The 12,551-nt window shown below is 35.0% G+C and overlaps 1 protein-coding gene across 2 annotated transcripts in view; it reads left to right on the plus strand.

Moving 5' to 3' along the window:
* Nup98-96 (nuclear pore complex protein Nup98-96) overlaps nucleotides 1–7,275 on the plus strand; it is a 164,590-nt gene extending 157,315 nt beyond the window's left edge. For both annotated transcript variants that reach the window (XM_089249609.1, XM_089249608.1), the window contains exon 38: nucleotides 6,446–7,275. In XM_089249609.1, the coding sequence (XP_089105735.1) occupies nucleotides 6,446–6,647 (202 nt within the window). In that variant the 3' untranslated portion in view covers nucleotides 6,648–7,275. The remainder of the gene's footprint in view (nucleotides 1–6,445) is intronic.
* The last annotated feature ends 5,276 nt before the right edge of the window (nucleotides 7,276–12,551 follow it).

Raw genomic sequence — 12,551 nt, forward strand, 5'->3', positions numbered from 1 at the left:
ATCTATAAAAAATTACTTTTATTGTCTACTAGTAGGAAAAGCTTGCAAAGAAGCCCATTAACACTGAGAATTTAACGTATGGAATATAGCACATAACGAATCTAAACGAAATATTCAGTTGATCCCACTTACAATGTTCTCATTTAGAATATTTTTCCACTTAGAAAAACTGATGTTCATGGTCCCAACTCTATACATAATTCTTATTAAGATTTCCCGTTTAAAGTGTTTTCCTGCTTACGTTCTTTTATGAATGTTTTTTGAAAAACGTTATAAGCAGGATCCACTGTAATTAAAAGTTGGAGAGGCACACATTTATATATTTACTAATAAATCAATCTATAAATTTCCTTCTGATTGATTTTTCATTTCTTTAAAAAAATCTTAGCTCTTTCAATATCTTCTGATTTAAATTTAAAGCAAATGAGATTCTCTTCTCTCAGTACACACTCTCTCAGACACTTATCTTCCTATTCACAGGAGCAAGGATTTCATATAAATATTTGCGAAGTGATTTCCTGGTAGAATTTTATTTTTTCCCTCCCTGAGATGGTCCACCACTCTGATCTGTTGCATTTAACTGCCACATATTTTCACACCTGAATATTGGAGCAATGTCAGATTTGTGTTGGTGAAAGTTAAGTGTGCTTGTGTGTGCCTAGCATTTAGTGTGTTTTGTGTTCAGTAGGTTGTGCCATCTATCTAGAGCCACAACTCAAAATTGGAAAACATTAGAAAATCATATTTTTAGCTGATTACCACTGCACAATCACGGGTTTCAAACCCAAATTTTCACCAAAGGCAAAATCTGGGGTACGAAGGCCCGGCTCCCCCCCCCCAAAGAAAATGAAAAATTAAAATTGTTTTTGTAGAAAATTTAAATTTTGGAGTTTTTTATACTATGTTAATTTAAAATTTTTTTTGAGCATTAGTGATGCTCAATTTCTCTGGACGAAATCCTTCTGCCCCTTCATAAGCCGATTCTGTGTACAGTGATTTTTTTGATGAGATGCTGTGACTACCACAGCAGATGACAAAACTGGATATTCAAGGTAGAGTTTTTACAAATTCACATGTTTTTTTTTTTTGTTTTTTTTTTCCTGAACGACCTCGGAAAATGTTTTACACTTTGAACAGGCATTCCAAATCCTTTGATTTTTCAGAAAATGTACATTCACAATATTGTAAGAACAAGGTGAATTTATGCCATATAGACCGCTGTCTTTGAATGTCAGCAAATAGCTGTGAAAGTACTGTAATTTCCAATATGTAACAGAGGGGAGAAAATCCGCAGGGGAATAGAAAATTTGGAATTTCTCTTCAAAAATCCTGTACACAGCCCCTCATTAAGGGGAAACAAATATCTTCAAAAATCTGCGTGTATATCAATGCAATACGGTATACAAAGTAGTAAAACCACTTTGGGGCTATTCAAATTATGTAAGCAGATTTTTAGCCATTTTTGACCCCTTCCCTTGTCAGCAAAACACTTACCCCCTTGTCAGCAGCTTAGAATATTTCATATCTTCAAAAAGGGTGGTAGATGATGTAAGCAACCTTCAAACCCTCTCCCCCTTGTCATCAAAAGTCAGCAAATCCAAAACCACCTCCCCCCCCCCCCCCCTCTCTATGCTGACGTAATACTTGAATGACCCCTTTTTTTAAAGGTAGTGATCGACTGAAAGAAGGAAAAAAAAGTTTCACGTGCTATAGGCGCCACTGCCATCTGTGTTGTAAAATAGTGTTCTGCTCTCTAAAGAATTATTTTGGATAATACATGTGGATTTTTTTTCTTGTAAAATATGCAATTTGAATAGAGCATAACATGAAAGCTGAAGGAAAAACTATGGAACTATTTGATATTTCTGAATTCAAAACGAGATTCTTGACCTTCCAAAATTTCTTCAACTGCTTGTATATATGTATTGATATAAACCATCAGTTGTAATCTTTTCATAATACATAGGTGTTTAAAAACTTCTTTTACACTATATATGTAATGTTGATTTCTGTCATTATTATCTAGATAATTAGATAATCACTCGTATTTAAAATGATATCCTTATTGTGTATAACATAAGAATATTGCTAGCCATAAAAATACTAAATTGTAGGGCTAAAATGTTCTTTAATTTAGCAGTGCTGATTGCATATGATGCTCAAGAAAAGCTCCTATAACTTATTTTAAGTACAAAAGTAAGAATGATAACATTGACAATAGGTTTTGGACTGTTTTAATACTGATTAAGTTTCTGAGGCCAAAAACCTAACCCTGTGATCTCCTATCACATATATTTTTAATAAACAGATCTATTTCGCTTACAGACATATTCACAGAGTTTAACTGTGATTACAGTTAAACTCTGCGTGTGAATATGACCATTAGTAAACTGAAACAGATAATCGACAAAATGGACTATAAAATTATATATTATCTGTTCTAGACTGTGTGTCGAGAAATTCAAATTTGCAAATTATAATTAATCTGTTTTGATTATTGTAATAAGTTAGTGTTTAAAAATAAATCTTAATACACAAAAAAGTAAGTTTATCATCATCTTATCAACGAAAATATGTTCGAAATATTGTCCAAAAGCATTCATTTAGGTTTTTGAAGATTTAAACCAGTTTTTGACAGTTTAAACCAGTTTTTGGCTCTTGTCATGTCGAAAACCCAACCCTGCTTTAATCCCTTGCAATCTTAGGCTGGGCTCACACCAGCTAGACCAGACAAGACAGCCTTAGACAAGGTGTCATTTTTATTCATGTTGATTTGTATGACACAATATTTCAATTTGTCAACCGGTGTGCATTGCATCATACAAACCAATGTGCACAACATTGACTTAGCTTGTCTAAAGTTGTCTTGTCTAGCTATGTCTAACCGGTCTGTGCCCAGCCTTAGGCTGATCATGTTTTCTGAGGAAAAATATGTGGAATTCAGACTTTTTTTCAAGTACACAAGAAATCAACAATTGTCGCCAAATACGATGCCATAAGTGAGCAAAGTTACAAATTATTGCTAAAATTACAGAGAAATTGCCCATGGCGGAAGATAAAAGCTCTACTGCAAATCATAGTGGATTAAAATGAATACAAAAAACGTTAATTATGACGTGCCAGATACAATGTTCATATCTATAGCCATAATTTTGGTTTATAAGTTGGCGAAGTAATTTCAGTGAAGGATAAAAATTTGAAGTAGGCTTTGTTAAAAATACAAAACATAATGAGACATTTTTATATTTAACCAGTCATCTGGCTCTGACAGCATAATGATGCCATGCAGATTTTTGATCCAATTTCAAGTTTTGAAAGTAATTGACAATTATTTCAATTGTTATAAATTTTTCTTAGTGATTTAAAAACACAGTTAAAAAGGTGATGTTAGTTTCAGTTTACTCATAAAAAATTTTAATCAGGAAAATATATTTTATAAGCTTCAAACTTTTAAAAAAGGAGAAATTAATTGGCCAGATGACTGGTTAATATATATAATAGGGATCACACCTCAGGAAAACAGGTCATATGGCCACCTTATGCAGTCCAAAAAATCCCTAGTTTTCCTTTTTATTTGTATCACGTGTTCTTCGGTGTAAAATGCAAGTATTTAATCATGTGATAAATTACTGGCTTTTGCGAGTCTGGGAATTGAGATCTATATGTATTTGTTTATTGAATTCTGCAATTTAAATTCTGCATTTGAAGTATTCAGAATTTAAATCATTTTGCAAATAAATTTAACAAACATTTCATTGTGGAATAGCAGGTATTGGGAAGTGTAGAACTTTTTAATTAGAATATAGAATAATAATATAGAACAATAATAATTGTTTCAAGCCATTGAGTTTTTTGTATTCAAAGCATTAAATGGGAACAGCTATATTATAATCCCTTTTTTTCTGTGGCGACTTTTTTTTAATGTTCTACTGTTCCACTAAAGCCACTGTTCCTACCAAAAGCTTCTTTAACCCTTGGATCAACCGTGACATTATCCATCTCAAAAGAAAAATTCGACGTGACGTCTCTAAACTCAAATTTAACGACTCCTCTACTCTCAGAAACAAAATCTCGATGTCCACCCATAATCTCAAAAACCTTATTTCTCGCCACAAATCCAACTACCTATCCCACTCATTGCTTTCCTATCTCAAAACAAATCCCTCAAAATTTTGGAATTTTCTTTGCCCCAAATCAGCAGGTACCTCCTCGCTCAAAACTTTCAACTCTGATCTAACCTCTCCCCTCAATTTTGCCTCCAAATTTAACCGGGCCTTCTCTTCTGTTTTTTCCTCTGATCCTTCACCCCAGATGGGATCCCCAATCATATCCTAAAATTCTGTGCCAATGAAATTTGCAACTATCTCCTCATTATATTCAACGTCTCACTGAATACTTCTAACCTACCCAATGACTGGAAAATTAATAAGATAATTCCCATCCATAAATCTGGCTCTCTCTCTCCCACCCTCTCAACTTCAAATATTCAACCTATTGCAATCACCTCCTCTTGCTGCAAGCTCTTAGAACACATAATTGCCAAGAATATCCGTACCCACCTCGATTCGATTAACTTTTTCTTCCCTAACCAACATGGATTTTGATCATCGTTATCTGTATCTACCCAATTAACACTTTTCATACATGACTTAACAGACTCCATTGATAAAAACCTCCAATCCGACATCATTTTCGTAGGTTTTTCCGAAGCATTTGACAGGGTGCCCCATAATAAACTTCTACTAAAACTTAATTGCCAACCTTGGACTATATGTTCAATTGCTGAAATGGGTGGAGGCCTTCCTTATTAACCGTAGCCAGTTTGTCTCATACAAGAGCCAGAACTCCCCTTTTCTTCATGTCAAATCTGGCACACCCCAGGGCTCGGTCCTCTCGCCATTATTATTTTTAATTTACATAAATGATCTACCCGACTCCATAAACTGCTGCATCAACCTGGGAATTACCCCCCAATTTCTCAAAAACTGTTTTTATGAAAGTGACCCGTAAAAGAATCCCTCACGAATTCCCCTATTCTATAAACGACTCTTTGATCTCTGAGGTTTTTCCAATATAAATACCTGGGCATTATAATCTCTTCCGATCTCCGCTGGAACCTTCACATTGATTATATCTTTAATAAATGTCTCCAAAAACTGTTTTTTCTTCGCCGTAACCTAAAATACTCCACTTGTCATGTTCGTCACTTGTGCTATCAAACATATATTCTCCCTGCCCTCTCCTATGCCTGTGAAGCCTGGGACCCCCACACGCAAACCAACATAGACAAATTAGAATCTTTCCAAAATAAGTCCACTCGTTTCATTTTTAACTGTTGGTCTTCATCTATCTCCATAACAGAACTCAAGCGACAACTCAATATCCAACCTCTCTCCTCTCTTCGACTTATCTCTCGTTTAACTTTTCTTTACAAAATCCTCCATGGGGGTTTTTAATATTGACACATCCAATATTCTAATCCAACCTTCACATTTCTCTGTTAGACTCAATCATTCCAAAAAATTACAGCCCATCTTTGCCTCTTCAGATTGTCACAAATTTAGCTTTTTCCCCAAGAATTATTATCGACTGGAACAACCTACCATCAAATATTGTAGATTGCACTACGATTTCCAAATTCTCTCGTACCATCAATCGACACTTTTGCCATATATAATTCTGCATCCTCTTGTATAGGCCTCGGCCAATCAATATTGTATAAATAAATAAATAATAAATGTTCTTTCTAGCTTGTTGGCACTTGATATGTTACATTCAGTTATCTGGTTGTAATATTTGTTTAGGATTTATTTCTCTCAGGTTGTAAGTTGGTATTTCCATTTTTAATTTTTTCGCATACTAGCTATTATAGTTTTCATCCCGTAATCATGATTTTTTGAACCCAGAGACTGTTTTTGACCAAATCTCCAGTGAACCTTTTTTTGTCTTGACCATTGTATTATTTAAGAGTCCTGGTTTTTTTTATTATTTTTAATTTGGATTCCTTATTTTGTCTAGGATGTTTGCTGCCTGGCAGTCTAGTGGTTAGGGAGCTAGCTTCTAACTGTGCAGGTCTGGGTTTGAATCCCGGTTCGGGCATGGATGTCTCCTAACACTAACAAATTCCCTGGACAGATCTTACGATCTCCTTCATCCCTTATTTAGTCCACGAATGGTTTTTTTTTTTTTTTTTTTTTTGTTCCTTTTTATCCTTTTTTTTAAACAACCAAATATTTATGTTTGTTATGTGTTTGTATTTTTTTTTCTTTAGCAAGAAAGACGTACAAAGGTATGACTCCATTTCACTCTTGGAGACTTATCATGCTTTCTAGCATTTTTCTCACTAAAGAAAAATTGTCAAAAGAGATGATACTATAGTTGTTCCGCATCACATGTACTTAGCTCTTTTGTTATATATATATATATATTTTTAAATTTTGTGTAGGCTATGTCAGTCTGAGATGGCAAAGAAGACAGCAACTCTGCTTCAAGCTGTGTACAATCTGCAGGCTGCCAGAGCTGGTTCTCTGCCATGCACTTACCAGCTCGCGCCTCACATCAAAAACCTGCCTATGCCAGAAGATTATGCTTTGCAAGAGTTGAGATCGTTGGCCAGAAATTACCTTCAAGACGTTGCATCTCAATGAAGACACAAAATGAATGAGAGTGAAATCATGAATTTTCATGTTTCACTCGTCAAATAATGACTGAGATGTGTCTGAACTTAGTGATGATTTGAACTGATTTAATAAATCATATATTTAAAAAAAAAATCATGGATTTCTGAAAAGATTTATCGAGACATGTAAATATCACCACAAGCTATAACTTATGTATATAAAATGATGCTTAAATTTTCTTGTACTTATATTTTTATGAATCGCTTGTTGAATTTGATGTAAATTATCTGTAAGAGGAGTATTTTTATATGTATGTAAGATTTAGCGGGGGAAGAAATTTTTCATGTTATAGAGTGTTACCTGTTTTAGAAAAAAAAATGCCTTCGTTTGTGGAAATATTTTCTGCTCATTTATATATTTTACGTTTTTAACTATGGATGAGTCATCTTTGACAAAAAAAGTTTCCCTGTCAAGCCTTGTTGACTTCTTTTTTTCCCTTCCCTCTCAAATTTGGAATTGATCATGTATATTTGTCTTTAAAATCGAAAATGTTTTGTTCTATATCACCAGTTATGCATTTTCGCATGATGTAAGGAAATACTGATGTAAAAATAAATTGCCCTAAATTAAATGATCAGCTATTTCTCATTAGGCACTTTCTGTCGATGTCTTAAATTATAAAAAATAATTTTAGTATAGATTTCTTTTGTAGCTAATCGATTCGCATAATGTTTTCAACTCTGTAACTCAGGGGGTCTTGTGTGCATGGCCTGTAGGCCACGTTTGTCTCCCTCAGAGCTTTTTGCCATGGCCTGCGAACAGGGCCATCCTTACCAGGTATGTCTCAATAACTTCTAAGCACCAAAAATGTTTAGGACCCCCCTTTATTGATTTCATATATTTTATAGGGGAATTGGTAATCAGCATCTATTATTTCAGCATACACAGGAATACGTAAGAGTAAATGACTTTGCCTAGTAATATTCAAAAAATTGTTAACGAATGAGGCAAATACCCCAGGAAATACTAAAAAATTCCCAATGCATTTACAATCGCCTCGAATGTGAAAGCATTAAGAAACTACAAAGTGACAAGAATATGATTTCTAGAGCAGATAAAGGGGATCAAATTGTGGTAATGCCTAAAGAGCAATACTCTGAGTTAATGGTATCACACATTTCAAGTGGCCCATATAAAGAATTGAAGATAGATCCATCCGATTCCTATTTGACAAAACTGAAAGAGGTGGTAAAATCAAGTCTTTCTTCCCAGTTGTGTAAAAAAGAACGTTATTCCATCAAACGCCATTTCCTCACGAATTTATGGTTTATCCCAAGTGCACAAACCCACATTATCTCTCCATCCTGTAGTCTCTAACATAGGTACAGCTTCATATAACCTCGCTAAATTCCTTGTTCCCATTCTCTCACCACTCACTAAATCAAATGAAACAGAAATTCATCAGCTTCGCTTATATCATACGTACAGTTGAACCCAAACAGCTTAACGTGTCATCTTTTGGCGTAGTCTCAATGCTCACTAATATTCCCATAACTGGTAGTATTCTATGCCTATAACGACGTCTTAAAAAACACAATTTCTTACAGCTTGAAGTAGAGGATATATGCAATCTCACATTCACATGTGTCTCACAAACAGCTTTCAGTTTTGATGATAGGTTTTACACCCAGACAGATGGGATAGCAATGGGAAATCCCATCTCTCCGATTTTGTGAGACATATATGGATGAGTTTGATCGGAAGCTATTGAACGTTGTGCCCTTTTCATTTTACAGGAGATATGTGGATGGTACTTTTGGGCTTTGGGATGATTCCAGAGATGACTTGGAGCAGTTGTTATTCATGTTTTAGAATCAGAACTTTAATTATAATCACCCTATTAATTATAATTATAATATATAGTTGATTGTTTTTCATAAATCACTACTGTACATCCTAACGAAATGGTGAGCCAGTCCATATTCCAAGGAATTTCTAACTGAAAATTATTTGGACAGGACACTTCATAAACTGGCCAATTTCAGGCTTTTACTACTGTACGATAGAACTTTGATTAACTAAGGGTTAAAATGTTTTGTACTGTATATTGCCACCAGCACGAGATGTGCTGCTTCCTATGGAATGAAAATGTCTGAGGTAAATGTAACCACTACTAGTACTGGTCTTTGTCCTTTAGGAGCAGCTGCCCTTAGCATGACAGTGAAGTCATTACTGTTGCTGCTTTGTAAAGAAAAAAAAAGCCTAGATATAAATATACACCGCCACCACATGTATGATGCAGTCCTCATTCATGAATTTGCTTAAGATTCAGAATGTAGCGCAAAGTTAGAAAATGTTGTAAGAATGACAAATTGTGATACAGTATATAATTTTCAGCAACTAAAATATTTAGTATGAGAGATAATTTATATTCAGCCACTTTTATGAGATTTTTGAAAAAAACCACTTGTATATCATCTTATACCATTTAAAAATATACCATCAGAATGTACCCTAAGCATAGAAAATGTAAGAATTAATCATTTTGTCTGCTAATGAACCAATATGATATTTTTCAGAGAGAAAAAAATTATACTTAGGCCACTTTTTTATGTGATTTAAAAACCGCTTGGTTAAAACCAAACAACCCTGATTATAGACCACAAAGGCAACAAATATCTCTCTTTAGAGCTCGTGCATTGAACAGGACCATACATGGACGGTCAGATCTAGTTCAGGCCAAAGCTCGCAATTGCTGACACTGCCACCAGATAGCGACTTATCGTAGGATAATGTTACTCTCCGCTATTCATACGAAGGTTTTCAATATCATTCTTAGACAAGTGACCATCTGGTGGTAGTGTCAGCAACTGAGAGCTCTGGCATGAGTTAGATCCAACCATCAATGTATGCTCCTGTTCAGTGCACACAAGTTGTAAGGAAAGATTCAGTTATTCATTGCCTTTGTGGTCTAGGGCACTCACTCAACAAATAAGAGAATGTGGGTTCGATTTCCCGCAGAAGCAGTTGAATTTTCTCTCTCCTAAATTCATCTTCGCATCATTCAGCTGTTAAAAACCTTTGTATAGCAATTCGTTCGTTATACAAAAACTGAAAAATGACCCCGGTCAAAAATTTAAACGGGGGGTGGGGGCGAAGACAATTTTAAATGCTACATCTAGGTTGTCATCTGGAGTAAAGGAGTAAAGGCTGCAAATAAGGCGTCTAACTAGAAATTAAAGCATGGGAACCGTATAAAAATTTTGTTACACACTGTCTTTTCACTCTCAAAACTGGTACAAAGTAATTTTTGAACAGCTTTCGAGCACTTTTTTAAATTGAAATCGTACCTATATGACGACGGTTGATGAGATAAAGGCCATGCTAACATGCTCTATCTAAATGTTTATCTTTTATATAGGTGGGATAAAAACACTTCACTGCCGATCATTGTTCATGTGCGGGAAAAAAAAAACTGCTGTTGGGTACATAATGAGAAACATTCATTTGAAAAATTATAAAAATGTGATTGTGAGCTTTCGTAAAAATTGAAAAATATGCACTTATTCTGAAAATTCTTACATTTTATTTGTATGTGTTAATACTGAAAAAGGTCAAAATATACATGTGCACTTATATATGCATTTTTATGTAACCGAGACTCTAGCAATTATGTTGTAGCTCTCTGTGAAAAACTTTTTCAAATGGGAGACTGGCTCTTCATTTGTGCCTCAAACTTGAGAAAACTTAACTTCAGCGAACCACCATTGTACAGCAAACAGCGTCCTGACAGTGAGTCCAGCACGTTGCCCACAAGACCGGACAGCAGCACTTCGTGCTATGCTGTATTTAAAACAAGTGTTTTCCAGGCATTCATTTTATACATTTGAGATTTTGAAATGATCATTGTAAGAATTTTGTGAGTGGGGAAGGTTGTCAAAATTGTTCCACCACTTTAGGTGTTGGACCGACTTCATATACAGCCGGCCCCCGTATTCGCGGGGGGGGGGGGGGGGGGGTTCGTTCCAGGGGTGACCGCGAATACGGAAATCCACGAATAACCGAAACTATAGGTTTTTTTGTATATCTCGTTTATTGAACAGCATGAGAATAGCAGGGTATAAGGGAATTTAAGAGAGGTTGTAGAGATTTTTTTCTGAAAGAACATTGTGTGATTTCTGTTTGCCGTTTCTTCTTTATATCATCAAGTATGTTGGAATATGTATGATTGACAAGACTTCCTCTACCAATTTTTCTACATGTGAAGAGCGTACCATAGAGGGATCTATGCCATGAAAACAATCTATTGCTGATTTGAACGTGCGAAGCCCTCCCGCTGTTACTCATGGTCAACTTGTCTTTTACTTCTTTATTTTGATCTTCATCTGGTACCGCTTCAGTTTCATGATCAGTCAACTGCATTAATTCCTCCTCAGCCAATGCCCTTTGAACTGCTATTAATTAGTTGTTCGACTTCTATATATCCATATTATTGAACCCTTCTCCACCCACCTGTTTCGCTAACGTGACAATGTCCTCTATAGTCTCTTCAGTTGGCGCTGTGGAAATGGTTGTGCCCTTTAGCGCACATTGTGGCCAAAGGTTAATCCAACCCGAGGTGACTGTTTCTGTCTTGGGAGCTGCCACGGCTCTAGTGATGACAGTAATGTCATTAGCGAGCCATCCTAAACATGCACAACTCAAATTTTGTAAAAAAAAACACATGAATGACAATTTTTGAATGTTGCAAAAAATGAAAATAAAAATTCCAATAAATGAAAAACAAGCCGCGAATACGGGGGGCTGACTGTACATATTTTGGAAGGGAAAATTCAGTCTCCAAAAATACTAGAAAATCACAGAAATGTTAAAATAAACTTTTTATCGATAATTTCAAGTATTAGTGAAATAAAGGGTATCTCAAATTCTTGAATAGTTTAAAAATTCAATAAAATTGAAGGAATTTTATAGCAAAACACTGACCCTCCCCCCCGTCAGCAGCTTAGAATATTTCATATCTTCAAAAAGGGGTGGTTGATGACGTAGGTAACCTTCAAACCCCCCTCCCCATGTCAGCAAATCCGAAACCCCCTCTCTCCCTTCGATGCTGACGTAATACTTGAATGACCCCTTAGCCAAAAATTGTTTTTGTAACCAAATCATTTCTTTCAGACAGGTGGCAGCACTACACATAACAAGCATTACACAGAAACAAACTTTACGTTAGGTTCAGAACACAGACACACACATTCCAACATGTACCAATTCGTTAGAAGTTCCGCAGAAGAATATGGATGAGATGCATGTCTGGTTTAGAAGTAATTTCTTTCATTTTGCTTTGGCTCTAGTCAATCTTACAAGATACTGAAATATTAGTATGAAAAAAAAAAATTATGGATTTTTTTAAATTATGATTATGTTGGGGGGGGGGGGTACCCTCCCTTTTCCTACTCTTTAGTTCTTTTTCCTAATTTTTTGAGTGGGATCCCTGAGGACTCTACTTTGCATATTTCCAATGATTTGCTTTTGTGCAGTGCCCATTATAGACAAAAGATCGAACTGATTTTTACCTTTTTGCAAACCGCATCTAAAAAAACACAAATTTCTTCAATATTTATGAATTTTTAACTAATTTTGAACTATTTACGAATTTATGAGGCACCCTTTTGAATACTAGAGCACCCTTTTTAGAAATAAGTTAATGAGAGAAATAATTCTGAAAAAATAAAAATTATTGAATTGAATTCTCTTGAGTTGTGGAAAATTTATTGAGAAAAAATAACTTAATAATTGAATTATAGAAAAAGTAAATTCAAAATCAATAATTGGGAAAAAAAATTCCTAACTGAGGAAACCTCACAGATAAAAAAATTAATCCCTGAATTAAAATAGGAAACAATTTTACAATAAATTACAGAGAAACCTCGATAT

Source organism: Pholcus phalangioides, unplaced genomic scaffold (assembly GCF_987345545.1).
Source record: "Pholcus phalangioides strain wild (caught in Gottingen) unplaced genomic scaffold, Ppha-v1.0 ptg000022l_1, whole genome shotgun sequence".
Taxonomy (NCBI): Eukaryota; Metazoa; Arthropoda; class Arachnida; order Araneae; family Pholcidae; genus Pholcus; species Pholcus phalangioides.